General features: G+C 47.9%; 2 protein-coding genes across 14 annotated transcripts in view; one reads left to right on the top strand and one right to left on the bottom strand.

The window, feature by feature from the left end:
• Positions 1-503: 503 nt before the first annotated feature.
• CC2D1B (coiled-coil and C2 domain containing 1B) lies at positions 504-14,317 on the top strand. 11 transcript variants are annotated; one of them, XM_017678198.3, is made up of 25 exons: positions 504-634; positions 2,179-2,265; positions 3,445-3,589; positions 4,557-4,657; positions 5,029-5,187; positions 5,588-5,713; positions 5,905-6,064; positions 6,324-6,439; positions 6,618-6,693; positions 6,809-6,919; positions 7,002-7,132; positions 7,385-7,457; positions 7,658-7,782; positions 8,192-8,309; positions 8,392-8,564; positions 8,967-9,092; positions 9,701-9,759; positions 9,846-9,962; positions 10,340-10,413; positions 10,565-10,623; positions 10,855-10,906; positions 11,349-11,448; positions 11,605-11,695; positions 12,858-12,987; positions 13,273-14,317. In XM_017678198.3, the coding sequence occupies exons 2-25, from the start codon at positions 2,200-2,202 to the stop codon at positions 13,278-13,280; spliced, it is 2,496 nt and encodes an 831-aa protein (XP_017533687.3). In that variant the 5' UTR covers positions 504-634; positions 2,179-2,199; the 3' UTR covers positions 13,281-14,317. The 11 variants fall into 11 exon arrangements, 9 of the variants coding, with proteins under 9 accessions (XP_017533687.3, XP_017533685.3, XP_036877648.2 ...); XM_017678196.3 differs by having other exon boundaries at positions 6,258-6,439; XM_017678197.3 differs by having other exon boundaries at positions 506-611; positions 6,258-6,439.
• A 4,082-nt stretch (positions 14,318-18,399) lies between these two features.
• Positions 18,400-25,381, bottom strand: part of ZFYVE9 (zinc finger FYVE-type containing 9) — a 230,793-nt gene continuing 223,811 nt past the window's right edge. For all 3 annotated transcript variants that reach the window (XM_037021848.2, XM_037021850.2, XM_037021849.2), the window contains 4 exons: positions 24,994-25,156; positions 22,585-22,690; positions 20,384-20,560; positions 18,400-18,976 (listed from right to left, as the gene is read on the bottom strand). In XM_037021848.2, the coding sequence (XP_036877743.2) occupies positions 18,815-18,976; positions 20,384-20,560; positions 22,585-22,690; positions 24,994-25,156 (608 nt within the window). In that variant the 3' untranslated portion in view covers positions 18,400-18,814. The remainder of the gene's footprint in view (positions 18,977-20,383; positions 20,561-22,584; positions 22,691-24,993; positions 25,157-25,381) is intronic.

The raw sequence follows: 25,381 nt of genomic DNA, 5'->3' as shown, positions 1-25,381 counted from the left end.
TGGGCAGGGGCTAAGAATTTGGTGTTAAGCTGTCTGAAATGACTTCAGGAAGAGGTGTAGTGAGCACTGTCCTATTTTAAGTATTCAGTCCGCGTTCTGATTGGAAAAAGCACATTCAGGTGCGGAATGATTAAGAACACGGTCCCATTTTCCTAGAGAACCGATTATAAAGCACACCAACAAAGTGGCACACGGAGAGGTGCCTCCAAGCCCCGACCCCACGCCGAAGGGGCAGGGCGAGGATGAGTGGCTTCCTAGGCCGGGCGAACGTGCCCGCAGGACCCTCGGAGTGGGAAGTATAGGGGTAAGCTTGGCGGAGTAATTGTAACTGAGCGAGAGAAGGGGGCGCACCTTCGGTATTTACACAAGCAGCGGGATCACCCCCCACAACAATCCACAGCAAGCCTCATACTACCTGCCTGCAGGCGCCTGCACGCCGAGAAACCCAGCCTTGGGAGTCACCTGTTGGAACGCCACGCCCGCCTCGTCTTGCGCATGCGTGTCGCGCGCCTCTGTGGAGTCACGTGGTAGGGCGATCCGTTTCCCGCGGGGTAGCTTCCTGTCACAGCCGCCGCCGCGGCCCGGGCGGTGCCGGGTGGGACAAGGCCCGGGTAGGTTTTGGATCAGCCGTGAGGTATGCAGCGTACCCGTCCCCCGGTGAGGGGAGAAACGGGGTCGACCGGGTCGATGGAGGCGGCTGGGGCAGGGCAGGGCGGTGCGTCCTGCCGCGCGGGAGTGGGCCCTCCGGCCTCGCCTCCCCTGCGCTCTGCGCTGCCTCCTCCTGTGAGTCCGCGTGTGGTTCCAGCACCGATGCAGCCGCCCGGGGCTCCCGGAGCCGCAGACCTGCATGGTTGGCCGACCTCGTTTTTCCGTGAGCCCGCTCACTCTGCGCCCCCCGCTCAGCTGACTCCCGCATTCACCCAAGTCACCGAAAGCTGACGCTCGGAGTCACCCTGAGCGCCCCCTCCCGTGCGCCCACATCAGTTAATCTTGGAGCCCTGTTGACTTTACCCCCTAACTCTGGAATTCATCCACTTCGCTCCACCCCCAGCGCTACCCCCATCTTTCGCCAGACGGTTGCAATACGCACACTACCGAGGCGGCTTCCAGCCTCCATTCTCCCTCCTACCTCCTTCCCTTCTGCAGCCGTTGGCATGTTTCAGAATCGCCAACCTGACCCATCACGTCCATTGCCCTCAAAATAGTGTCCCAACTCCTTTAGGCTTAAAGGTTTTTCTGTTTACCCCTTGCTCACATTTTCAACTTAGCTTGTTCCTTTACTTGTCTCACACTTTATGCCCCCAGTACCTCTGGTTCTTTAGTTTCCTTGTGCAGGCTATCTCGGAACCATTATCAGGTGGTTTTCGCTGTTTGGAATCCCTTGCCCTTTCTTTCCTCCAAATTCTAAATGACTCAGCACAGACGCCACCTTCTCCAAGAAGCCTTTTCTCTGTGTGCCGCATATGTGGCCGCCCCTGGAGCAGCCCTGTGTGGGTTGTGTCCATTCGTCAACGGCTATCTCCACCATTGTATCTCCCAACATTTCCTGAGGGCTGAGACCATGTCAGATTAATTCCTAGTCTCCCAGTGCCCAGCACAGGTGTGACACCCATTAGGTCCTGCAGATGCTGTGAGATCTCTAAGAGAAGCAGAATGCTGAATCAGATTTCTCCAGAAAAGAAATGTCCCATATTCGTGCTGGCCAATGGTAGCCACTAGCTGAAGAACAAAAAAATTATATTAATTTAAAAGTTTATTTTTAAAACTCGCTAAAAGTAAATTTTAATTTTAATTTTAATTTAAATGACCACATTTGGCTACCGTATTTCACAGCACAGCTTTACAGCCTTTCTGAATCCTACCTAGCCTAGGACCCACCCTGTACCTAGAGTTATTTCCCTGAATTTTACTTCCTAGGGCCCCCCAACCTCTTGGTTTTAATCCAGATTTGGCAGTCACTTAAGTAACTCTTTGTTGTATCCACACTCCCCACTTAAACCCATGAAAGATAGTCTTCATCCCTTCCATTTCCATGTTGCTTACTTCAGTGCTACAATTAGTATTTCATCCTTTGTTAAGCATTGCCTTCTGTCTCTGATTTGGAGTTTACTAACTACCCCTTACAACAGGTAGCACTTGTAGGGTGCTTCAGTCTGAGTCTCTTCCACTGCCCACCAGACAGGTATCTAGGCTGCCAAGATGCCAGGGCCAAGACCTCGGAAGGGCCCTCATACCAGTGGCCAGGGTGTGGCAGCTGCCAAACAGGTATGGATATAGCTTCCTTCACCCCTGGGCTAGGCTGGGGTGGGGGTCTCTAGGCAGGTTGGGCACATTGGGTCACCTGTATGGGTTTCTGCATTAGTCCAGATGCTTTGAGAGTGCCTCCTGAAGTTGGCAGAGCCCTTCAAGACCCTCTGACTAGCCCCTTCCACACACATGTGGGAGAGGAGGCCTGAGCTCTCCTGTGTTTAAACCCAGGTATCCTCCTGCTAAGGCCACATCCATATTAGTGATCTGGAGGTTTCAGGAGCCAAAGTGTAGGGTGTTCTGATGGGGCCTTGATGCTCTTAGGGGTTCTTCATTTAGGTCCCTACTTTTGCTTGCCAGCTAGATGCCAGAACTTGAGGGCTGTGACCACTGGGAAAGTTTTGCTGCTTAGGGACTAGAGGGCTGTGTGGCCCAGTGGGAGGCTGAGGGGGTCAGTCTCTAATCTGCTCCCCTTATTTTTTCTGGGCCCAAGTGCTAAGACTTCTTAGCACATTTTTATTGCCTTAAAAGAGGCAGGTAATAGAAGGTGGGGTAAAGGACATAGACTCAAGTCACAAGACCTTTATTTTAAATTCTAGCTCTGACACTTACAAGGCAGCCTGTTTCATCAGATCATGGAGATAAAAATAGGGCCTACCTTTACCTGGAATAGTCAAATTCACAGAGACAGAAAAGAGAATGGTGGTTTCCCAGGGGCTAGAGGGGAGGAGGAAAAGGGCAGTTGTTTAGTAAGATGAAAAGAGTTCTTTGGTGGGGGGTGGGGTGATAGTAATGCAATGTGAATGTACTTGATGCCACAGAACTCTATACTGAAAAATAGTTAAGATAGTAATTTTCATGTTATGTGTTTGTCTTACCACAATTAAGAAAAAATAGAGCCTGTCTCTCAGGATTGTGAGAATTAACTAAGATGATCATATGGAATGCTAAGTACAGGGCCTAGTAGCCAGGGCTCTTACTGTTGTAACAGTAATGGCAGTGGAGTCCTAGGTTCTTTGTAGTGTCATCAGGGAGAGAAGTGTCCCAAAGGGTCCTGTTGTGGGCCTCAGTTTCCCTTTCTGCACACTGGACCTCAGAGTCAGTCAGGGAGCCACTGAACACCAGAGACCAGCTCTGGGGCTGGGCTGCACCCCCTGCCTCATTTTGCAGCTCCTATTAACCCCTCTCTGCTCTCAGCTGGGGCTCTTTATGGAGTTCAACCCTGAGGACATGCTGCTGGGGACGGAGGAGCCTGAGGATGATAGGGACCTGGAAGCTGAGCTGCTAGCCCTCACTGGGGAAGCGGGCACCATAGGCACAAAGCCAGCATCCAAGGGGCAGGGTGAGTCTGTGGCACTGGGCTGGCTTGGTGGTAGGGCCAGGTGGTGGAAGAGGAGAGGTTCCTCTTCTCTCAGCTGGGAAGAGCCAGCCAGATCACCTGGGCCTTCTGACATCTGTCCCTTTTGCAGCACTCCCACCAAGAGCCATCTTGGCCTGCTCATATACCCATGTGACTTTCCTGACTACACCCTGTCTCCACCCTCATTTCAGACAATCAGCAACCTGCTTCTCAGACTGACTGAGGTCCCAGTCCTTAGCCCTAGCCAAGGCCTGGTATAGAGTAAGAGCTCAGCATAGACCAAATTAGACACATTAGAAATGCATAGCAATTGTGTCTAATGAATGAATAAATGGAATCTCCCTCCCCTGAATATCTAAATCTTCCTCTCTTCTTACTGGGAACCCTCCTAGAGGACCACCTCCCATCCCATGTGCCCCTGAGTTGAGGACAGTGGTGGGGATCTGGGAAGGGGTCCACTAGGGGAACCATGGCTCTCACTTCTCTTTCAGTCCAAACCTGCTTTGGGGTTAGATGAGCTTGTGTTTAATATTGGGTCTGCCACTCACTGGGATTACAATATTGGGAAAATTAATATTGGTAGTTCTCAGTTTACTCATGTGTGAAGTAGGAGTAACATTACCTATCTTGCAGAATCATTGTGATGCTCAAATGGACATTGAAAATCTTTACATATGTGAAAGGTATGCTTAGGGGGAGTGGATACATATGTCCATGAATAACTACTACAGCAGAAGTGCTAAGAGAGCAGCTCATTGCCTGTTGGAGGGCCCAGGAAGGCTTCCCTGCTGAGAGGCTTTCAAGCTGGGTGATAAAGGAAGAGCACTTCTCCCGGTGGGACCTCATCTGTGGAAGGGAAGGAGGATTTCTACCAGACAATGGATTGAAGACCCTCCTCATGGACCTTAGAATTTTGAGTTGCCCTGACCCTCTGTGCCTTCTTCCCCAGCCCCTCTGCCTATGGCCCACATTGAGAAGTTGGCAGCAGACTGTATGCGGGATGTGGAGGAGGAAGAGGAGGAAGGGCTGGAGGAAGATGCAGACTTGCTGGTGCGTCTGCAGAAGGGCTGGTGTCCAAGGGCTCTGGTCACGCCTGTGTGGGAGGCCTGGGGTGTGTCCTGTGTGCCCTGATGGTGAGGGAGTGCCTTGCCCTTCTTGGGCCTGTTTTGATGATTATACAGCATAAGACTAGTCTCCTTTGATACCTGCTCTGAGCTCTGCACTTGGGGATTCTCAGATTTAGAGTTTTCTCTGTTTTCAAGGCTGTTCTTGGTTATACTAAAGGACTATTTTGCTAAAGGGGACTTGAGGCACAGGACTGATGTTGCGAAATAACTGCTGGGGAGGGGGTCTGTTATTGTCTTACCCGTCGTGGGCATGGCCATGAAGTTCCAAAGCTTCTGGGATTTGTGTCTCCCTAGACTGAGCTGCAGGAGGTCCTGGGTACAGATGAGAAGGCTGGACCCCTCGAAGGCAATGAGACAGCCAGCCTGGGTGGCTCTGAGGAGGAGAAGGGACAAGAAAATACTGAATCTACAGTGCAGGCAACTCTTCTGACAGCTTCAGTCCCAGCGGCTCAGGTATGTGCCGGAAGGACCCTATGTGTCCCTGTGTAACATGCACATGGTTAGCTTGCATAGGCAGGTTGCAGGATCCCTTTCCAGGGCCCTCCAGCAGCTGTCCCAAGCAGAGCCTGAGCGCGAGGAACTCTGGTGGCTGGCTGTCCTCAAAGGCCTTTCTGTTCTCCCAGACCAACCCCTGCAGCCATTTCCTGGCCTCTACAGATTGTCTGGGCCTCTGACATGGTCACTAGCCCCTCCACTGAGTCTTTGCCTCCCATCTTGAGGCTTAAAAGCCTCAAGGCTCTTCTTTCTCCTTGAATCCAAGCTCTGTTTTCTGAGGCAGCATCTTTGCAGGAAGGGGGTAGCAAGGGCCCAGTTGGCCCTGGAGCGCCCAGGCCCTGAACTGAAGTATCTACAGGCTGGAGGGTCTCGAGGACTACAGACTCTGCTGGAGGATCGAATCCACAACTACCGGGAGGCTGTGGCTAGTGCCAAGGAGGCAGGTGAAGCAGCCAAAGCCAGGCGCTGTGAGCGCGGCCTGAAGGTGGGTTGGGCCTGGTCAAACAGCAGGGCTGGAATGAGTGGGCTGAGGGCAGTGGGTAAAACAGCAGGAGGTTTGGCCAGTAGAGGGGGTGCTTTCCCACTAGTCCTATGGAGGTAAAAGATCCCTGGCCTGTCTTTAAGCAGGGTCCAGGCCGAGATGACTGGCTGGGTTTCTGGTTCTTCCCTCCCTAGACTCTGGAGTCTCAGCTGGCTGCTGTGAGGAAAGGCAGGAAGATCAGTGAGGATGAGATCCCACCTCCGGTGGCCTTGGGCAAGAAGCCCATGGCCCCCCAGGAAGCAGCTGGCAGGAGCCCTGAGGAAGACTCCCCAGCTCCCCCCACCTTGGAGCCAGGTAGCTGGAGACACATCCTCCCTTGTTCCCAAGGTCAGGGTCCATGGCTGGCCTCCCTGTCTTGCTATTACCCATTATCAGGAGTTGCACCTGCCCTGAGAGGTTCTCAGGACAACCGTGAGTGCTGGGAACCCAAGGTGTGCTCCTTCTTTGATCCTCATGCCGTGTCTGTAGGCTTTTTGTTTCTTCATAGACAGCCTCTCCCGGCCTGAGACGAGCCTCTTGGGCAGTCCTGGTATTTCTGTCCCACGTGATCCAGACCCCGACCCACGGGCGCTGCTGTCAGCCCGACAGAGAGAATACAAAGTGGCTGCCCTGAACGCCAAACGGGCTGGAGACCTAGACTGTGCCCGAGAGCTCATGAGGATTGGGAAGGTACAACATTTGGTTCAGAGGCCCTGTGTCCAATCCCTCATTCCACAGATGGGGCAGTGACCTGCTCAAGGTCATGCAGCTAAACGGGACTCAAGTGAGACTGGAAAAACTGGAGTTTTTTCTGCCCGGATTCTTGGAGTTCCCTGGCTTATGTCCACACCTGCTTTTTTTCCTGCAGAGATTTGGAGCCGTCCTGGAGGCCCTGGAGAAGGGGCAGCCTGTGGACCTGAGTGCCATGCCCCCAGCACCTGAGGGTCAGCATGGGGATGGTGGGGGAACTAGCCGAGACTGGGGCTGGGTTTGGGGAAGAGTTTCAGGGCTGGGGCTGGCGTGGCAATCCCACCTACACCTCTGCTCTGGGGCCTTCAGACTTGAAGCTCCACCCACAGGCTTGTAAGGCTCCCACAGCACCCTCAGTCGTACCCCCAGTAGTGGACCAAGTGCAGCCAGTGATGGCCCCTTCCAGCCCAGCAGCCCCAGGTAGGATGGGATGGTGGGACTATGAAGTGGGGACCTAGGGAGAGGCAGGCAGAGCTGATGCCATCTCCTTCCTCCTTTTAAGTGGCCTCTGCTGAGCCACAGACAGTGCTGGATGTCCTGCAGCAGAGGCTGACCAGGTACCAGGAGGCAGGCATCCAGGCCCGGGGCAGTGGTGATGAGCGCAAGGCCCGGATGCACAAGCGCATTGCCAAGGTGGGCCCACGGCCACACAGTCCCAGCCTGTGTCAGCCTCTCTCCTAGGCTGGCTGTCCTGTATCTGCCTGTTCCCACAGCTAGCCCTGGTCTTTGAGTTTCTGTGTTTCTGTCTGTCTGTCTCTGGAACTCTTGCTGCCAGGGGCAGTCCTCCCTCCTGGGGCTGCTTTCAGCCTTCCTCTCCTGGTCTCCCCCTGCATGGAGCCTGCAGACTGCCACCCACCACAGGTCCCTCCTGTCTTTCCCTTGCAGCAATATCAAGATGCCATCCGAGCACACCAAGCAGGGCGGAAAGTTGACTTTGCTGAGTTGCCTGTTCCTCCAGGTGAGTGGCTTGGCCTTGGGGGTGATGAGGAGGTCTGAGCAAGGTGCAGGGCTGGGGAGATGATCTTTCATGTATGTGCCTGTACTTTGTGGGAGCCACCCATCCCAGCAATGCCCAGGAAAACACAGCGAGGGCCCACAGAGGCCTAGTGCTTACCTGAGACTACCTACCCCTCTCACGCCCCCATCTCTCTCTGACAGGATTCCCCCCAGTCCCTGGCCTGGCACCCCCTGCAGGCACTGAGGAGGATGTAGTGGCAGCTGCCCGGAAACTGGCCTCCTTGGCGGATACAGCCCTGGCAGAGGAAGATGGGGATGAGGACGAGGTTTGGCTGAGGGCTGGAGACTCCAGGGTTTGGTTGGGGGAAACAGCACATGAGGGGTAAGCCCAAACCCTGTTGTTGTCCCTACTAATAAGCCCAGCAAGGTAGGTAGGTATTCTTTCTTCAATTTTACAGAGAAAAAATGTGGCTAAGGGCACCCAACTAGGAATTAGCAGAGCTAGAGTCAAACCAAGGTCTTTCTGACTCCAGAGCCCAGGTTTGATCCCCCTTACCCTGCTCAGAGAGCTTTTGAGGCTTCTAGCTCAGATTCTCTAGAGCCCATGAGGGAAAACCATTCATCTCCGATCACACAGTGAGTTAGTACAGCCTTAGGTAGAGAGCCTGAGTCTAGGAGCTGCCAAGGCCAAGGCGGGGAACAGATTCCTTGGGACAGCCTCCTGGGCACTTGCAGGATGAGCCCCCAGCCCAGGCCCCAGTTGCCAAGAAGCCAGCACAGCCGCTGGTCCCTTCATCCCGGCCCCTGCCTGAGCCCAAGGTGTCAAGTTCTAAGGAGCCACTGAGTCCCTCTGGTGAGTTGGGGAGAAGAGGCTGGAGGAGTGAAGCCTCTGGTGAGGGGCAGGCATGCCTCTAAGCGGTGTCCTCCTCTCTCAGCGCGGGAGCAGCTGGCACTTCTAGAGGCACGGAAACAGCAGTACCAGCGGGCAGCCCTGCAGGCCAAACGTGCCCAGGACCTGGAGCAGGCCAAGGCCCATCTGCGGGTGGCCAAATGCCTTGAGGCTCAGATCACCCAGGTCCGAGCCGGCCAACCTGTGGACCTCTCCAAGGTGAGTCTCATCTGGTGAAGCAGCAGGCCTTTTCAGGCAGAGGCATGTGGTAGGCTTGATGGGCAGGGATGTAAATAAGGCAGCTTCTTAGAGAAGGCAGGACTTGGATAGGACATGCTGATAGCTGGGAAAGAGCCTTATGCTTATGCATGCATCTGTCTATCCCATGGCCCCAAAGAGGTCAGGGAAGGCCAAGTGGGCTGCCTGTGGTCAGAGATGACAAGGCAGGACAAGGCCAGTAGAAAGCAGAGCATTGTAGCAGCCTGGATAGAATGGGGGCAGTGAGTTTCCATCACTGGAGGTTAGTAGAAACTGGAGAAACTTTTGGTTTGGATTCCTGCATGAGGCTCTGTAAAGGAGTAATCTCTTGGGGCCCCTGGGGGGGCCTTGTGACCTGGGCAGGTACCTTCACCCTTGACGGACGAGGAGGGTGACTTCATCCTCATTCACTATGAGGACCTGAGACTCTCCCAGAAAGCTGAAGAGGTGTATGCCCAGCTACAAAAAATGCTTCTGGAGCAACATGAGGTCAGTAGACTGCACATGTATCTCCCCTTTCTGTGCCCACACCTTCCCTTTGGGGAAAGGCATGGGGCTCAGACCAGATAGGCCTGGATTCTAATTCTGGCTGTTCAGCTTACTGGCTATGTGACCTTGGGCAAGCCACTTTTCTTCTCTGAACCATATTTCCTTATGTGTAAAGTGGATGATTAATTCCCTTCTTTCAGGGTGGTTATGAGGTAGGGTGGAGGGAAAAGTACTTTGAAGATAGGAGGAAGAAGTGTTAGGGGAGACAGTTAAATAATGCATATATACAATTACCTACCCATGTTTGTGTATGTGTGTATTTACATTAACTGCTGTCTGGGAGTCTGCCTTTTGAAGTGATGTTTCTGGTAGGTTTTGAAGAATAGGAGTTTGCTAAGTGAATTTTGGGGTATGGCTGCCCTCAGAGAAAGCAACAGAAACTTAAGCAGGAAAGTATGATAGGAGTTGGGAACAGTGATCTTGGGGTATGTGTTGGGGAAGAAGGGTGAGGCTATAGAAAGTTGGGGCTTTCAGAAGTCAGGCCTCCAGTGCCAACCTAGACAGGTTCTGCTCTGGGCTCTGGAATCACTCTGAGCCCCCATTTTCAGAAGTGTCTGCTGTTCTCCAAGCAGTTCATGCACCAGGGCAATGTGGCCGAGACTACCCGGTAAGTGAAAGGGCTGGGGCTTGGGCTTATGGGGTAGGGAGCAGAAAATAAGCCCTGCCATGCTGACATGTGCCCATCCCTCTCAGGTTTGAGAAGCTTGCTCAGGACCGCAAGCAGCAGCTTGAGATCCTGCAGCTGGCCCAGGCCCAGGGCCTTGACCCTCCCAGCCACCACTTTGAGTTGAAGACATTCCAGACTGTGAGGTACCAAAGTCTAAGGGAGACAGTAGCTCCAGGCAGGGATGGGGCAAGAGGCTGGAGCCAAGGCTGGAGACATAGGCCCCTTTAGCAGCTTCCCAGGCTTGGCCCTGCTGTAGGTACCAAGGCTGAGATGGAATAGGACATGGTGCCTGCCTGTGAGGAGTTCAGAGCTGTGTGGTGACTGGAAGTTCTCACCTGGGGGCTCAAGGACCAAGGTCTGTGTGCCAGCTCTGCCTCTGCGGGCCCAGATAAGCTTTGCCTTCCTGAGCCCACTCTCCTCCCAGCCACCATCTGGCTAGGCAGGCAGGCACTAGAAGGGGGGACTTTTTTCCATTGCTGTCCTTTACTTTGTGCTCTTTCTCCTTGCTTCGTGGCTATAGGATCTTCTCAGAACTCAACAGCACAGAAATGCACCTGATCATTGTCCGGGGAATGAACCTCCCAGCCCCTCCAGGTAGCCTTAGGGCCAGCCTTCTCCAGGAGGCTCGTGGCCAGACACTCCACCCCCAGCCAGTAAAGAGGCACTGGCTCTCTGGCTCTGTCCACATCAGGTGCTGGGCTCCTGGCTACTTGCTGTGACCCTAACTCCCATTTCCCCTTCATAGGGGTGACCCCTGATGACTTGGATGCCTTTGTGCGGTTTGAGTTCCACTACCCTAACTCGGTGAGGTTCAGGCAGAGGTAGGATCTTCTGAATCCCATTCCCCTTCCAGGACCTTGTGTTCAACTTCTCCCCATCCCTGGGAGGTCTGTCTACAGGGAGGAGTTTGAAGACCTCTGGGCCCACTCCCTACAGGTGTCACTTCCCTCAACACTGACTTAGCTTGGAGTTCCTAGCCCTATATATCTCTCTTTTTTCGAGCTGTCCTTGACTTTTTGCTTCTTACTGCTTTAGGACCAGGCTCAGAAAAGCAAAACAGCTGTGGTGAAGAACACAAACTCTCCAGGTGAGGGCTGCTTTCTCTTTTCTCACTCTGATATATGTGGGCAGCTCTTGTGTTTTCAAACTGCTTTCAGATCTGTTGCCTTACCTGGTCTACTCAACCTGGGAGATAAAGGCAGGTATTACGACTCCTGTATTGTAAATGGGGGAACTGAGGCTCAGAGAGGTAAAGGGACTTGCCCAAGGTTAGTGGTGGAAATGGGACCTCACTCCAGATTCCAGGTCTTTCCAACACTTGGGTATAATTTCTGTCTGTCAAGAGTATGAATACTGACCGAGTAGATTTCAAAGCCAGGACCTAGACTCCCTACCATCCTCTGGTGGCAGCCACTCTGAATTGCAGGCAGTGAGATCAAGCTGGGAGGCCAGTCCTGGGCCTCTTCTTTCCACTTCCTTAAGAAGTTTGTGGGAGCCAAGCCCCTTCTTGTCTTTTCCACCTCCTGCAGAATTTGATCAGCTCTTCAAACTAAACATCAACCGAAACCATCGGAGCTTCAGGAGAGTGATCCAAAGCAAAGGAATCAAGTTTGAAATCTTCCACAAAGGGTGAGGTGCAGCTATCTGTCGTACTGCTCGGGTGGGCTGAGCGGAAGGGTGACCTCTCTTGCTGCGGCTGGCCTTGCTACAACTCTGTTTTCCCTGATCACTGGGGCCCGCCAGCTCATTCCTGCCTACCCTGAATGCTGACTCTTGGCTCCCCAGATCCTTCTTCAGAAGTGACAAGCTGGTCGGCACAGCCCACCTGAAACTAGAGCGGCTGGAGAATGAATGTGAGATCAGAGAGATTGTGGAGGTAGGGTGGGCAAACCGGAGGACTTGGCAAGTGAAGAGCCAAGGTTAATTGACCATCAGTCCCTATGGTAGTTTTTTTGTGTCTAAAAATACTGGTTAGCATGCTACAAAGTAAGTCTATTCCCATTTCAAATACAAAGAGATTCAGTGGAACTGAGAAAATTTCATATTGCCACCCAGGCAGGAAGTAGCTGTACTCTTTGTACAGTACTCGGCCACTCAAGTTTCCAGCAATGGGTCAGAGGGCCCTTGAGGTATCTGTCTATTGTGTCAGCTTGGCACACACAAATTCCTAGGTTTTGGTGGGCTAAGTTTTATTTGGGGCAGTTTCCTGGCAACATGATAAAGTAGAACAAGCCCTGGACATAAAGTTGATGTATTTCCAGACCAGGAACCCAGCAGAACACAGCCAGTGTTTAGAAATCAGCCCCAGATAGCTCCTTAAGCTTCCATGAACTCATGGAATTTCACAGGCAAGGACTTTGAGCTTGTCTCTGGCAGATGAGAAAACAGGTCCGGTGAGGAGAAAGGTGTTACCCAAGTTCATACATTGTGTCCCTGGCAGGGCTTGGCTCGGACCTTGCTGATGCCTTGGTAGGCTGGGATTTTCCCCACTGTTGTGTGCCTGCACCCATCCTGTCTGTGGGAGTTGTTCTCAAGTAGGGCCTGCTCTGCATTGGCCACCCCCCCCTCAACAGTGGTCGGACTTCTCAAACCTATAGCACTGGTTTGCACTCCAGCTGCCCCCTTTCCAGGCCTGGCCCTGTCATGTGGTGGCTGTGTAACTTTATCATCTACTTCTCACTGGGCCACCTGTGTGGGTGAGAGTTTGGCCTTAGTGGTTTTAAGGCTGTCCCTTGAACCAGAGCATTTTTTCCAGGAGTTGTCATGGGAAAACTGAGTGAACAGAGCTCCAGGTTTCTCATCTTAACTCAGAGCATTGATCCTTATTTGGATTTGTGTATTACTTTTAAAATAAAACTTCCCTAAAATCACCACCACCAAAAAGCAGGAGGGCAGGCAGGGTTGTCATGAAATAGATGCCCCTGTGTTGACCCTGTAGGAAGCCTTAGCTCCTCTCATTCCTTACCTGTGAGCATAGGGAACTGTCTATTCCCAACCCCCACCCCTCAGTTACATCTCCCTCTCTGTGGTCTTCACAGGTCCTGGATGGAAGGAAACCCACTGGGGGCAAACTGGAGATTAAGGTGAGGCTGCGGGAGCCTCTGAGTGGCCAAGACATGCAGATGGTCACCGAGAACTGGCTGGTCCTGGAGCCCAGGGGCCTCAGAGGTGGGCAGCTCTCTGGGCCCTCAGAACCTCTGCCCCCTGCTCAGGCCCCAAAGGGACCCCTCCAGTACTCAATTCATAGCTGGAAAGCCTAGGAATTTCTCATCTGTGAAGACCATTAAGAGGCAAAACTTTTAGGTAGGGCTTGGGCTGCTTTTCTCATGATCCTCAATAGAACTGGGGAGGGAAATTAACCTTTCCAGATCTATCTTCAGGAAATCTTTCCTAAACTCTATATATTCATGGCAGTTTAGATTGACTTCCTGTACTTTGTGCCCTTGTGTGCAGATGGTTAATGTCTGCAGAGGAGTCAGGCCAGTGGCCTGTGCAGGAGCACACACTCTTCCTGCTTTGCTGACTATAGAAGCCCTTGTACGTAAGGGAGCTGCTGCTACTCAAGCACCAAAGACCTGTTCAGTATGTGCATTACTGACCACAGCCTTGGTCTTTCCTGTTGCTGGCCCCTCCGTCCAAGCAAGCTGGATTCCAGGATGGACCCACACCCCCAGTGCCTCCCACCTCCTTGCTCTGGGTAAAAGCCCGGAGAGCCTCATTCCTCTGTGGTGTGGAGTCCTGCAGCCCCTTAACCCGTGTATACCAACTGGGTGCAGCTTACCCAGCCCCAAGTTGCAGCATTTCTGGATGTGCCTTTAAAAGATAGACCTGTAGGGATAGAGAACTTGATGGTGATCAGGAAAGCCCCCTGCTGGGGGGGAGGACAGGGTTCTGTGACTCCAGTTGGTCACTGGTGGCCTATCCCACACAGCTTGGTCTATCATGCCGTGCCTGTGCAGCTCTGCCCTGGCCTCCCTGCTTCCCAGTGCTCTCAGTGGAAGAGGGACTGTAGTGGGCAGGAAGGGAAAGGCAACTTATATCTTGGGTTTGGTTCATAAATGAGACTAAAAGACTGTTAACAACTAGAGGAAAAATATATATAAGTATATATATATATACACATATATAATTTTATGTAGCTGTTTTTAAGAAACTAGGTCTAATTCATTATAGGAGTTTACACTGTACACACAGAGTAACCACCAGAGTTCTAAACTAAAGCCCTGCTCTCTGTCACCTTTTAAAAGCCAGAGCAGCAGTAAAACATTTGTTAATTGACAAACTGCTGCTATGGCTTCTTTTGAGAGAGGGCCAGGGACACCTTACCTCTTCAGTTGATCACCTAGGGAAATCTTAGTTCTTTTCCAAGAAATTATCCTTTGGCTTTGTTTTCTGAATGGATGGAAACAATGGAGGGATTTATAATTTCAATAGATTTAATATTCAAAACTGCAATATTCTACATTTCTTGGAAATAAACTTTAACATCCCATTTTTTCCCCCTTTGTGAAGCATTGACTTTAAATTCAACAAAGCATTCCTCAAGATCGTTTTTAAAAGGCTGTTAGGGAAGCAGATACATTCAGTTTACTAGTCACTATGGTATTGCATAAGCACAGCTCAGGGATTGAGCTTTTGTGTGTGTGTCTTTTCCCAGGATAGGGCCGGACCATGCTTCCCTGCCCTTAGGAGCAGAGCTTTAGTGGGTAACAGAGCAGGAATGACTTTTTTCCAAGAGCTTTCTGGCCAGTCCTACCTATCAGGGTGAACTAGCAAAATTTCCACAGATTGAGTAATTGCAGTCACATCTGTGTGTCAGACATCTAGAATGAAAAGGAGCGTTGTTAGCCTTAGCCTTCATAAGGTAGCCTAGAGCACAGAGGGGTGGCTGGCCCAACCTGTCTCCCTCTCAGGTTTGTACCCAAACCAGTGCTTACTAAGATAGTTAGGACGGTTGTGGTTATTCTCGAAGTTCCAACCAGCCCTAGGAATTTCTAAACTCAAGCCTCTGTTGAATATGCCCTATTTCAGTTGTTTGACAGGAAGTTTTCTGTGGTTCAAAGATTACCCCTTTGCAGCCTGATCATTTCAGTGTGCTTCACTGCTCTTTGCTTTTTTGGAAAACAACCTCCAGGCTGAAGGAGGCAAGACAAAGCTGCCCACTGGACTTGGAGACTGAGGTTCTTAAAAGGCCTTTGTTGGAGCCAAGGCATGCAGGGTGTCACTGGTAGTGGGAGGAGCTTGGCCACCCACATCTTGTCTGAAGATATTTCTAAAATGCCACAACCAAACATCAGAGTTTAGTGACTCACACAGCAGGCAGCTGGAAACCAGCCATGACCCAAATAACTTAAAAATTTTAAATTCTCCAATCTGATGCAAGGCATGCTTTCTTCTGAATTAGTGAACTGAATGTGGAAGAAATTTATCTTAGAACCAGGAAGTCTTGCTCACAATTAAAGGGCAAACTATTTTTTGACTTTTTAACATTATTTTCCTTTCTTACAGCACCATTCTGAAACTTGCACTGTTGCTTACAAATTATAAGAGCTTGTTTTTCAAATACTTATGGGTAGCTACTAAAAGATCATGTTCCTTAAGTAAAGAGAGCTCATTTTAGGATGAAACTGGTAGGCTGAGACTGGAAGAGCCAGGGAATTTACACCTGGTTCAGCTCCATCAGATTCTTCCCTCTCTGGGCCTCGGCTTCCCAAGCCCTAAAACTGGCATTATCATTCCTGCTCTACTCCTTAGCCCTTCTGGCTACATATACCTTAAAAATTCCATTAGTGGTATTATTACAATTATTATTTTAGCATTATTATTAAAATAGAAACCACTATCAAAACTTACAGAAACACAATGTTTAGCACATGGCTGATATTTGAAATGCATTAAATCATAAATTATTCGTAGATGACTAGTTATGATAGAAGTTCAGTTGGAAATTTAGGGTCCACCAGTGTTCAGGAACCATCATGGATGAGGGAAGACACTAGATAGGAACCAGGCAAATTCCTGTAGTTCTATAGCCCTCAAGCCCATTTAGGTGCTCACAAAGCATTGATAAAAATAAATAAAGTACATTGCTTGGCATTTGGTAAGGATTCAATAATTTTAAAAAATTTAATTTCTACTTCACTTTAATTTGTAAGAATAGTCCTCTTTATAAGAATCTATACCTCAGTTCTGTTCCTCTCTGTAAGAATCTCTATACCTCAATTTTTAAAGTTAACATTCTAGAAATAGTTAACTGACTTGGAAACGTGATGTGTCAGCCCTCCACTTTATATAATTCTTACAATATGCAGTGTATAAAAACAAGGGAAAAAAGTAAACTATAGCCTTTGTTATTATATGCTCAATTTTACAAAGTGATTTTACTTAAAGGATATATTTCATGCAGTTGAGAATGGACCTGACTGTGCAGGGCCAGAGTTTATCCTTAGAGGAAGCATTAAAAACTTAACACTGATCCAGAAGAAATCTATACATTTGGAAGATGTATTTACCCAAGCAAGAATAAATATATAGCCTTTAGAGAACCAGATCCAATTCCTGTAGGAGCTCCAATTTTCTGAGGTGTATTTACACCAAGCTGGATGTTACACCCAAAATGCCTGCCCTGCTAACCAATTTTCTATGCCTGTTGGGGTAGGAGTGGTGAGCGGGGAGCAGGAGGCAGTCCCAGTATTCAGTCCTTAAAAGCTTGTGTTTTGTGGAATCTAGTTTTTTTCCTCATAGTAGTTCCAAGTACCTCTGAGTCTGTGGGAAAGGTCATCAATCCCAGTTATTGCGGCCACCATCAGCAAAGCCTGTGGAGAGACCAATGTAGAATGTGGACCCCTGGCGTAGTGGAAGAGGGGGTAAACCCAGTTAGACACACTTCAAAGACCAGGCTTTTGAGAACGTCTAGTTGCCGCAACAGCCTGTAATTGCCAAGTGCTATGCCCAACTCTAGCCACTGGGGGGCAGCCTCTCACTGTCTCGGAGGCGTACATTAGCTTCCAGGGAATTCTTGGAGCTGTGCTTTTTACTGCAGAGGGACTGACTCCCTCCCTGGCCCGGGCTCTCAGATGGCAGTGACAAGGGACCGAGTTGCCCTCTAGCAGTGTTTTTTCTACCTGTGAGTTGTGAAATCCATTTGGTCCATGACCAGAATACATTTTAAATGAAGGAGAAAATGACTGGAAGACATTACATGTATCATGGGTAAGCCAAATCTTGGCTGATTCCAAGGTTGGGGCAGGGTAAGCACAAAATGAGCCTGGAGCATCTTGTTAGGCCAGAAAAGGAAGTGTTCAAAAAAAAATTATAGGACCTAGAAGGGGCGCTCTTGGCCAGAGCTGAGACCATTTAAACAACCAAAATAATTAAGAGCCATTCAAAATAGGACCCACAAGTCCTAATTAAATGAACAAAAAGGAAAGAAGAAAGAAAGGGCTTTTGCTTACAAATGACCAAGTACAACTGGTAAAGGTGGAGGGAGTGCTGGAATTGAAGTCACTTTGTAGTCATTGGAGTAAAAGATAAATAAGAAACATCAGTGGATGCTAAATCTAAAGGGAAATTTTGATAAGATACTTGCATCATCTGAAAGTGTGTCTACAGATACTGGCTACTCATTCCAAGGGGGTGCACAGTAGGGAAGGTGGGCACTTTCACCAGCTGATCAGAATTTACCATCGTCAGTGAGGGGCAGGTGACAAGTGACCCCAGCTGTGATGCCCTAAAGAGGACACAGCATCACTTAGGTAGAATTCTGGCCAGGAATGCATAACCTGGTTCTAAGAAGAAACACCAATCAAATTCAAAATGAGGTATTTTGTATTTAAAAATGGGGGAACCTATATTCATTCACCCAAAATATTGATGATATAAAAGTGAGTCAGGATAGCCACTTGCCTTGTCTGAGGCTAGGCTGGAAGCTCCTGGAGGGGAAAAAATGTCATAATAGGGTACTAAGTTAAAGTACATCAATGTTAAATAGGAAAAAAAGTTAACTCTCCTGCAGTTGTGTAAGAATGTTCTTATTTTTAGGAAATAAGCATTAAAATATCTAGGGGTAAATGGTCATGATGTATGCAGCTTACTCTCAAATACCTCAGTATTTAAGGGAGAGAGAAACACTGATAAAGCAAATGAGGCAAAAATATTAATATGTGAATAATAGGTGGATTGAGGTAAAGCATACATAGGTTTCTTTTGTGCTTGCAACTTTCTTGGAAGTTTAAACTATTTCTCAATAAAATGTTTTAAAAATACTCTCACCATATATTATAACTATAAATGTCTTGGGTGTATTCTGTCAGCTTTCACAATTCACTACTTGCCAACTGACTTGGGCAGATCTTGAGCAATCCTGGGCTCGGCTGTGCTATCCAAGTGACCTCATTTATACTGAATCGCCCTTCATTTGATAAAAGAAATAATCTGTTGGGTCTCTGATTCACTTCAATGAGTAATCCAGTAAAAACAAAAAATCTAAGTGGGGCTACCTGAAGTCAGTGTGATGTAACTGTGACAAGATTATTGTGGAATTCTCCTTTTTATGTCAATTCTGTACGAAGAGTACAAGGCTGATGCTTCATTTTTTATTTCCCCTCTGCCCTCCCACCTCACCGTTAGTGATGGGTGTTACCCATTTGAGCATTTCTGAGCACAAAGACCATAAATTCAAACAGGAGCAGACTTTTTGTCTAAATAGTAACAGAAGGGGGATTAGCTGCAAAGATAGATAGCCTAACTGTTGTGCAGTAACAGAATATGCCCAGATCTTCTTGGTGAACAATGCATAAAAGACTTAGAATTATGGAACATCTGTTCCCCAACCACCCTTTCCCTCCCCTGCCCCCAAGCCCCCACTCCCACCCCATCCCACCCCCCCATTAATAGTGTTAACAAAAGCTTAATCTTCCAGTTCTAAAGTGCAAATGATTTGGGTATGACTGCTGTTGCAACAGATCTGAACAGAAAACAAAATGAAGTCCTTTGTTTATGCGATGTTTTCCAGAATATAAAAGGTGAGTTCCATGATGACAGGGCCCTCATTGAGCTGACAGGCCCCTCCGTGGATCACCGGCACCAAAGCGCTGTCCAGGTCGTTCATGTACTGCGAGGGAAGGGGCTGGCCGTTGCTCCCTGCTTGGTAGCCAACCTACACCACAGAGAGAAAGGGACAGGTTACTGGACAGAGATCTCTCCAGAGGGCTATGGGCCAAGGAGACAGCAGGAAAGGCAATGTGAACACAAATTTCTCTTTTTCTTCCCCGAATTGTCATTTATCATCCTGACCATGCCACTTGGTAGCTATGAGACTTCAGGCAAGACACTTAACCTGTTAAGGCCTGTTTCCTGGGAAATAGGGAGAGGGAGGTTGGTGGGCACTACAGCGAGGTATGGCATGTCAGAAATAATACCTAACCTTTGGTTGTGAAGAGTAAAGTGATAAATACACTAGGTACAACTCCCTAAAATGGCAGGAACTGAACATTTGCTCTTCCATCCACCCATTCATCCATACATCTGAGCACTTAATTCATTCATACATCTGAGCACTTCATTCATACATCTGAGCACTTAGAAACACAGGAATTCAAAGATAAATTGCCCCTGCCCTCAAAAGGCTCACACGTTCAGCAGAAAAATGCTTGTTGTTCAATTGTTTTATGTAAGATAATTCGCTCTCCAGTTGGGTTATCAGTGTCATTTGAGAAAGTTCCATGATACTCCTGGTGGATTACTCTGATAAGCTTAGTACAGCATTGGGGAAGACCTTAAGTAGGAAGTAAATCCTTGTTGACTGAAGACTAATCAGGAAAGGGAGCCATACACATAACCTTCCACATATTCCCTGATGGTGACACAACTGCACCTGGGCAGGAGCACCGGGACATTCACAAGGATCTGAGATCCAAAAGTAATACAGAGAGATCCAAGTGCCAGGCCATGGGACAGACAAGGAATTGGGGGGTGAAGGGTGCATGCTGCAACTGGATCATTACTACAAACAGAATATAAAAAAGGAAAACAAGAAGGGAACCCTGGCCATGGGAGACCTGAGCTGACAGGAAATTTAATGGGGACATAGCTCTAGTCCTAGCTAACTAGCATGGGAATGCTGACGGTAAGAGAAACCTAAGGAGCAGGAGCTACAGAGGCCAGTAGTCAGATTATGAGCAGGATATGGGACAGCTTGGGACTTGCCCTCGAAGGGTAACAGAATGATTCCTGAAGGGTGGGGCCTGGGTGGAGTCCCAAGGGAAGCACTGACACATTCCCATGGGCAGCAGGTCCTCACACCTCCCTTCCTTACCCCACACCAAAAAGAAAACCAAGTCCTTGAAAGACATTCAGGTAAGGAAGCCATGGTTCAAATGGTTCAGACACTGATAAAGCAGCACAGCCAGGTATATTACTAAGAGAAGGAAGGCCAGGATACTGCACTGGTCAGGCCAGGAGGCCCAGAGATTTAAGCTCTCTGGGTTAACACAGGAATAGTCACACTGGAACATACTGACATTGGTCAAGGCCAGCTTCAAAGGCTACCTAAGGCTCTTCTTACCTGGTCTGAGTCAAGAGTTACACGTAGTCCCAGTTTAGTCATCCCATCTTCCTTCAGAAGCTTCAGGTGGGGACAGAGAGCAAGGCAAAAAGCCTTGGCAACATGTTCGGTCAATCGGCTATGATCTGCAGGATCACTCAGGCAATTGTGCTGGTCATCATTTTCTAGAAAATACACCTGTTCCCAAGTAAGAAAGACTTTGAACCTTGTGCCCAGGAGATGCAGGAAGAAGCAAGTGTGTCAGCTCACTGTGTAAGAACATCCCAAACACCTTCCCCTGCAAGAAGACCTGCCCTGCCTGTCTCCCTGGTCTGGGTCACAGTCAGAATCATATGTTCTACTCAGAATTGCAAAGGGCTTACATTTTGCATTGTGTACTTATAAAAGGTAATCCTTATATGTGGACAGTTTTCTTAGGAAATTATCTTAGAATCTAAGAGAATGGGCCTTTTAGATTATGTGACCAAACCCCTTCATATTACAGATCACGCAGAAAAGGGAAGTGACTTGCTAAAGTGCATAGACATACTTAAGAGAAAGAGGCAGGGCCAAGCCCAGAATCGGAGTCTCCTGCTCCCACCACAGAGTTTTCCTGCCCCTGCTGAGGCCAGAGCTATGTCAGCGTCCTTGCACCAAGTTGAGCACTGCCCTGGGCACAGACAGAAGCACAGCAAACTTGGAACGGAGAGTCCTGAGTCCCAGTCAGAAGAGGATCATGAGCAAGTCCTTTGACTTCTTGATGCCCAATCTGCATTTGTAAAATGGGAAGCCCCTGTCCTTTCTGGTATTGTAAAGAATAAATGATAGAAAAGCATAATATAAGAGACAGAGATATGCAAATGTGCAATGTTTATATATACCATCCCCTAGCTTACTGCTATTTCAATAAGCAGTTTACACCAAGAATACATAGGGGGAGGCCTGAAGCCCTGTACCCAGTGTGAGAGTGGCCCCATGAAGTGATGGGAAGAGCTCTGGAGTGTGAGTCAGGAGACCAAGGCCCCTGCTCTGCCAGCACCAGCATCAGGAAAGTCACAGGCCCTCTCTGAGCCTGTTTTCTCATTATGAAAACAAGATGGGCTGCTTCCCTACCTCACTGGATTACTGGGGAGCAAAAAAGGAGGGAATGTAGGTCTAATGACTTACAAGTGACAAAGAGTTTTATATGTTCCAGTCTCTGCACTACTCAAAATGTGTCAAAGGGAAATTCGTAACAAAGCAAGCAGCTAAGACCACTGCGCTACAAATGAAAACATCAAGCCTGATAGGAAGCATAAATTACTTGGAAGCAAAGCTCAAGAACAGGAGAACCAGGTTCTAGTCTCTTGCTATCAGAAACCAGCTATGTGAACTTAGGTAAGGCACTTAACCTCTCTTGGCCTCAGTTAACTTCAGTATAAAATGGAAACATTAGAAGTCACATAACTTTTAAAAAAATTAAGACTTTTAAAGCTGCAAGGAATCCTAGAGATCTTATAATTTAGTGCTTTATTTTATAGATGGGTATAAATGAAGTTCAAAAGAAATTAAGAGCCCTAGCACCTACTTGTTTATTCTCAGAGATTACTTCTTGATTTGTTTATGTCCCCATATAGGGTCCCTGCCCTGCTCCTCTCATTCCCAGATTAGCCTCTAATACAGCTTTTCAATTAAGGAACACTACAGTAGGAAAGAGCTTAGGAGTTGGCTAGATCTGGGTTTGAATGAGGCCTGTGTCATTACTTATGTGCCTTATGCCATCTTGGACAAGTTATTTAGTCTCTGGGCTTTGGTATTCTTTTTTTTTTTTTTTTTTTTTTAACGTAGGCTTTAGTATTCTTACTGGTGCAATTAGAGCTTACTTTTAAAAGACAGTATTATCTACAATAGTTTTAAATGTGAGTAAAGCCAGACTAGTCCGGCTTTCTGAAAAATACAGCAAGGATGGTATATACCATTCAGAGATGCACCCTCCTTGAACTCCAATGCAAACAAAGCTCTAAAAGCTAGCTCCTAGGAAGGAGGGGACATCAGATTGCTGGAGGCTGTACTTAGCAGCATTTCTTCCCTGTGAGCTAGGATCAGACAGACCAGAGGTAACTGGAGTATAGAAGATAAACAGGTTTTTTTCTTATCCTCTTTATCAGCCCAGAATGTATCTCTGGGACTAGCAAAAAGTTGTGCTCAAAGGTGGCGAAGGATGCGAAATTTCATTTCCTTACCTCTGTCCATCTGATGACTTTTCCATTTGCTTTATACTCTGATCCATGGAATATCTTCACACTTGTAATAGACTCCATGGACTTCCCATCTATAGGACTTACGACACTAAAATAGCAGTAAAGGAGAGATGAAAGCATTGCTTGAGTTAGAACTTTTACCAAGTCTTGCTACTAATCACACTGGGAGCCTTGCTGAACACATCTGTTCACACTGTTAGCCTTGCTAACACACCACAACAAGGAGGAGCCACTGCACAAAAATGCACATAATAAACCTCTCACGGAAGGGCCTATGCACTGAAAGAATTCAAAGAACACATACTAAAAAGGAGTCGTGATTCCAGGAGCTGGTTCATTTAATGTAAAAAATTCTTTACTCAAACTTCAATATCAAGATTCACTTCATTCATTTCAAGTAAAATTATTTAAACAATATTAAGTTTAATTTCTAACTCATCAGATAACAATCCTCTCTTTTGAGAGAGGATACCTAGATACTGAGCAATAAGTGGGAAGACAGTCCATTTACACACTACAACTGAAACTGAGTTTGAGAGTCTTCTCTGCCTAGTTCTTGTCCTGTTTTCTGATACTGCCTATGGTACTTGTAGGAGGGACGCCTGCTTGTTGTTAGTTATCTATACCTTAAGGTCTTAGATTTTTAGATTATCAATTTTTTGGTCCTGATAACCATGTTCACTTCCAACTACAATAGATAATTAAATGCAAATTGATTTTGAAATGAAAGTTTCCAGTGAGGTATGGAAGATAAAGGGTTATTTGTAAAATAGGCAAATGCACTAACTGATTTAGAAATTGCTTCTTTTTGCTCAGTAATAAAAGTCATAAAAATTTCTTTTTAATCTGGTGTGTTTTGTTGTAAATGCCCCCAGTCTGCCCCTGCTCCTGCTGTTCCCTCAGACTGGAAAGCCTGCTGCGTCTCAGCTACGTGGCAAGTACCTACTCATTTTACCAGATTGAGCCCATGTCTCTGAAGTTCTTGAATACTGCCCTGCCACCTCTGCCAAGCTTCCTCTTATCTCCACTGTATTCCACAGAGTTTTCTATGAGCAGCTGCCATACTTTGGTGCACTTATTTATAACTATTCAAAATCAGACTAAGCTCCTTGTCATCAGGGACCATGTGGAATTCATTTTGTATTTTCAGGGGCCTGCATGGAGAATTACTACCTGAAGGATGGAGAGATGGAGGGATGGATGGTAGAAAGCTTAAACCAATGAAGTATTTATTCATTCACTCAGTTTTTTTTTTAAAGTACCTACTAGATGTCAGACAGTATTTTAAGTGCCAGGAATACAGCATAAATAAACCAGACAAAAACCCCTGCCCTCATGGAGCTTACATTTCAGGGGCAATATAATAAATAAGTAAAAATATATATTGTATGTTAGTGTTGTAAGTGCTCTTGAGAAATATAATGCAGAAAAAGGGGACAGGAAGTATTGGGGGTAGGAGGGAAGAAATGTGTATGAGAAGGTTATAGTTCAGATAGGTTAGCCAGGGAAGGCCTTACAGAGAGTGACATTTTAGCAAAATCTTTAAGGCAGTGAGGGAATGACTCACATGGCTACCCAGGGGCAGAATATAAACTGAGGGAACAGTAAGCACAAAGGCCTGAGGGCAGCACACAAGAAGGTAGGTGCTGCTTCTGAGAAGTAAGAAGGTGGGCAGATTGTATAAAAGGCTGTAGGGACTTTGGCTTTTACCCTGAGTGATACTGGAAGCCGGAGGTGGGTTTTGAGCAGAGAGGTGACATTGCTTTGGCTCTTGTACTAGAAACAGGTTAGACTGGGGGAAAGGAGGAGGCCACGACAGCAGTGGCAGAGGTAGTGAGAAGGAATATGGTTCTGAAAATACTCTGAAGTGAAGCTTTAGATTAGACGTAGGGTGTGAGAGAAAGAAAATTGTCAGAGGAGTTGAAGCCATCAGAATAGAGCTGTCACATACTAGGAAAGAATATAGGATTTGAAACCCAAAGAGGTGGTTTTAAGTCCCAGCCCTGCCAACTCCCAGCTCTGTGGAGTCCTTTAGCCTGTTGTCCCTTGTTTACTCATCTGTAGTATGGTAATAACAATAATTATTATGTCAAATAAAACAATATTAGCAAAAGTACTTTGTAAACTATAAAAGACTTAGGTATTACTATTATCTCAATAACTTTAGATGGATTGTTTTGTTTCACCAACTCCTTCCAACCACTCCCTCCAAAAATATGCCCTTCAGAAATTAAGCCAAGAAACCAAGAATTTAAAATTGTGTGCTATACATACAAAACAGTCCTTTCCCTCAGGCAGGGCTTCCAGTAATGTTATACAACACCAGTGCAGACAAAGCCCAGAGCTAGTCCATAAACAAATGCCACAGTGGGGGGAGTCTGCTATGTCTACCCCTTGTTGACGTCCTTGTCGTCGTCCACCCACTGGATGTGGATGTGCTCCTGGGGATCCTCAGCATCTGCTTTGCCGCAGGTGATGGTGAAGTCCTTCATCTCTCGCAGTGCCTGCCTCAAGGCATCCATGTTCTCTGCAGTGATCTGGACCATGACGCCATCTGAGAATCGCACCAAGATAATACAGATGGAGACAACACGAAGCCAGGGAGAGGCTGATGAAACACGGTGGCTGGCATCGTGCAAACCCCTCTAAGATTAAATGTAAGACTTTGCTCTCTAAAGCTGACAGATTAATTTTGTTCTTTTAGCTGCACCTCTTTCTTACTGAAGGTGCCATGAGGAGCAAATGCCAAGGTGGGTTCTGCTTAAAACACTTACCTGTT

This window comes from Manis javanica, chromosome 4 (assembly GCF_040802235.1).
Source record: "Manis javanica isolate MJ-LG chromosome 4, MJ_LKY, whole genome shotgun sequence".
NCBI lineage: Eukaryota > Metazoa > Chordata > Mammalia > Pholidota > Manidae > Manis > Manis javanica.
This window is presented reverse-complemented; position numbering and strand designations above follow the sequence as displayed.

Coding starts and splice junctions, on each gene's coding strand:
- CC2D1B (XM_017678196.3), top strand. CDS start 2,200: ATGCCAGGGCCAAGACCTCGGAAGGGCCCTCATACCAGTGGCCAGGGT. Junction 6,694..6,808: donor CATGCCCCCAGCACCTGAGG/GTCAGCATGGGG, acceptor TGGGGCCTTCAG/ACTTGAAGCTCCACCCACAG. Junction 7,458..7,657: donor TGAGTTGCCTGTTCCTCCAG/GTGAGTGGCTTG, acceptor TCTCTCTGACAG/GATTCCCCCCAGTCCCTGGC.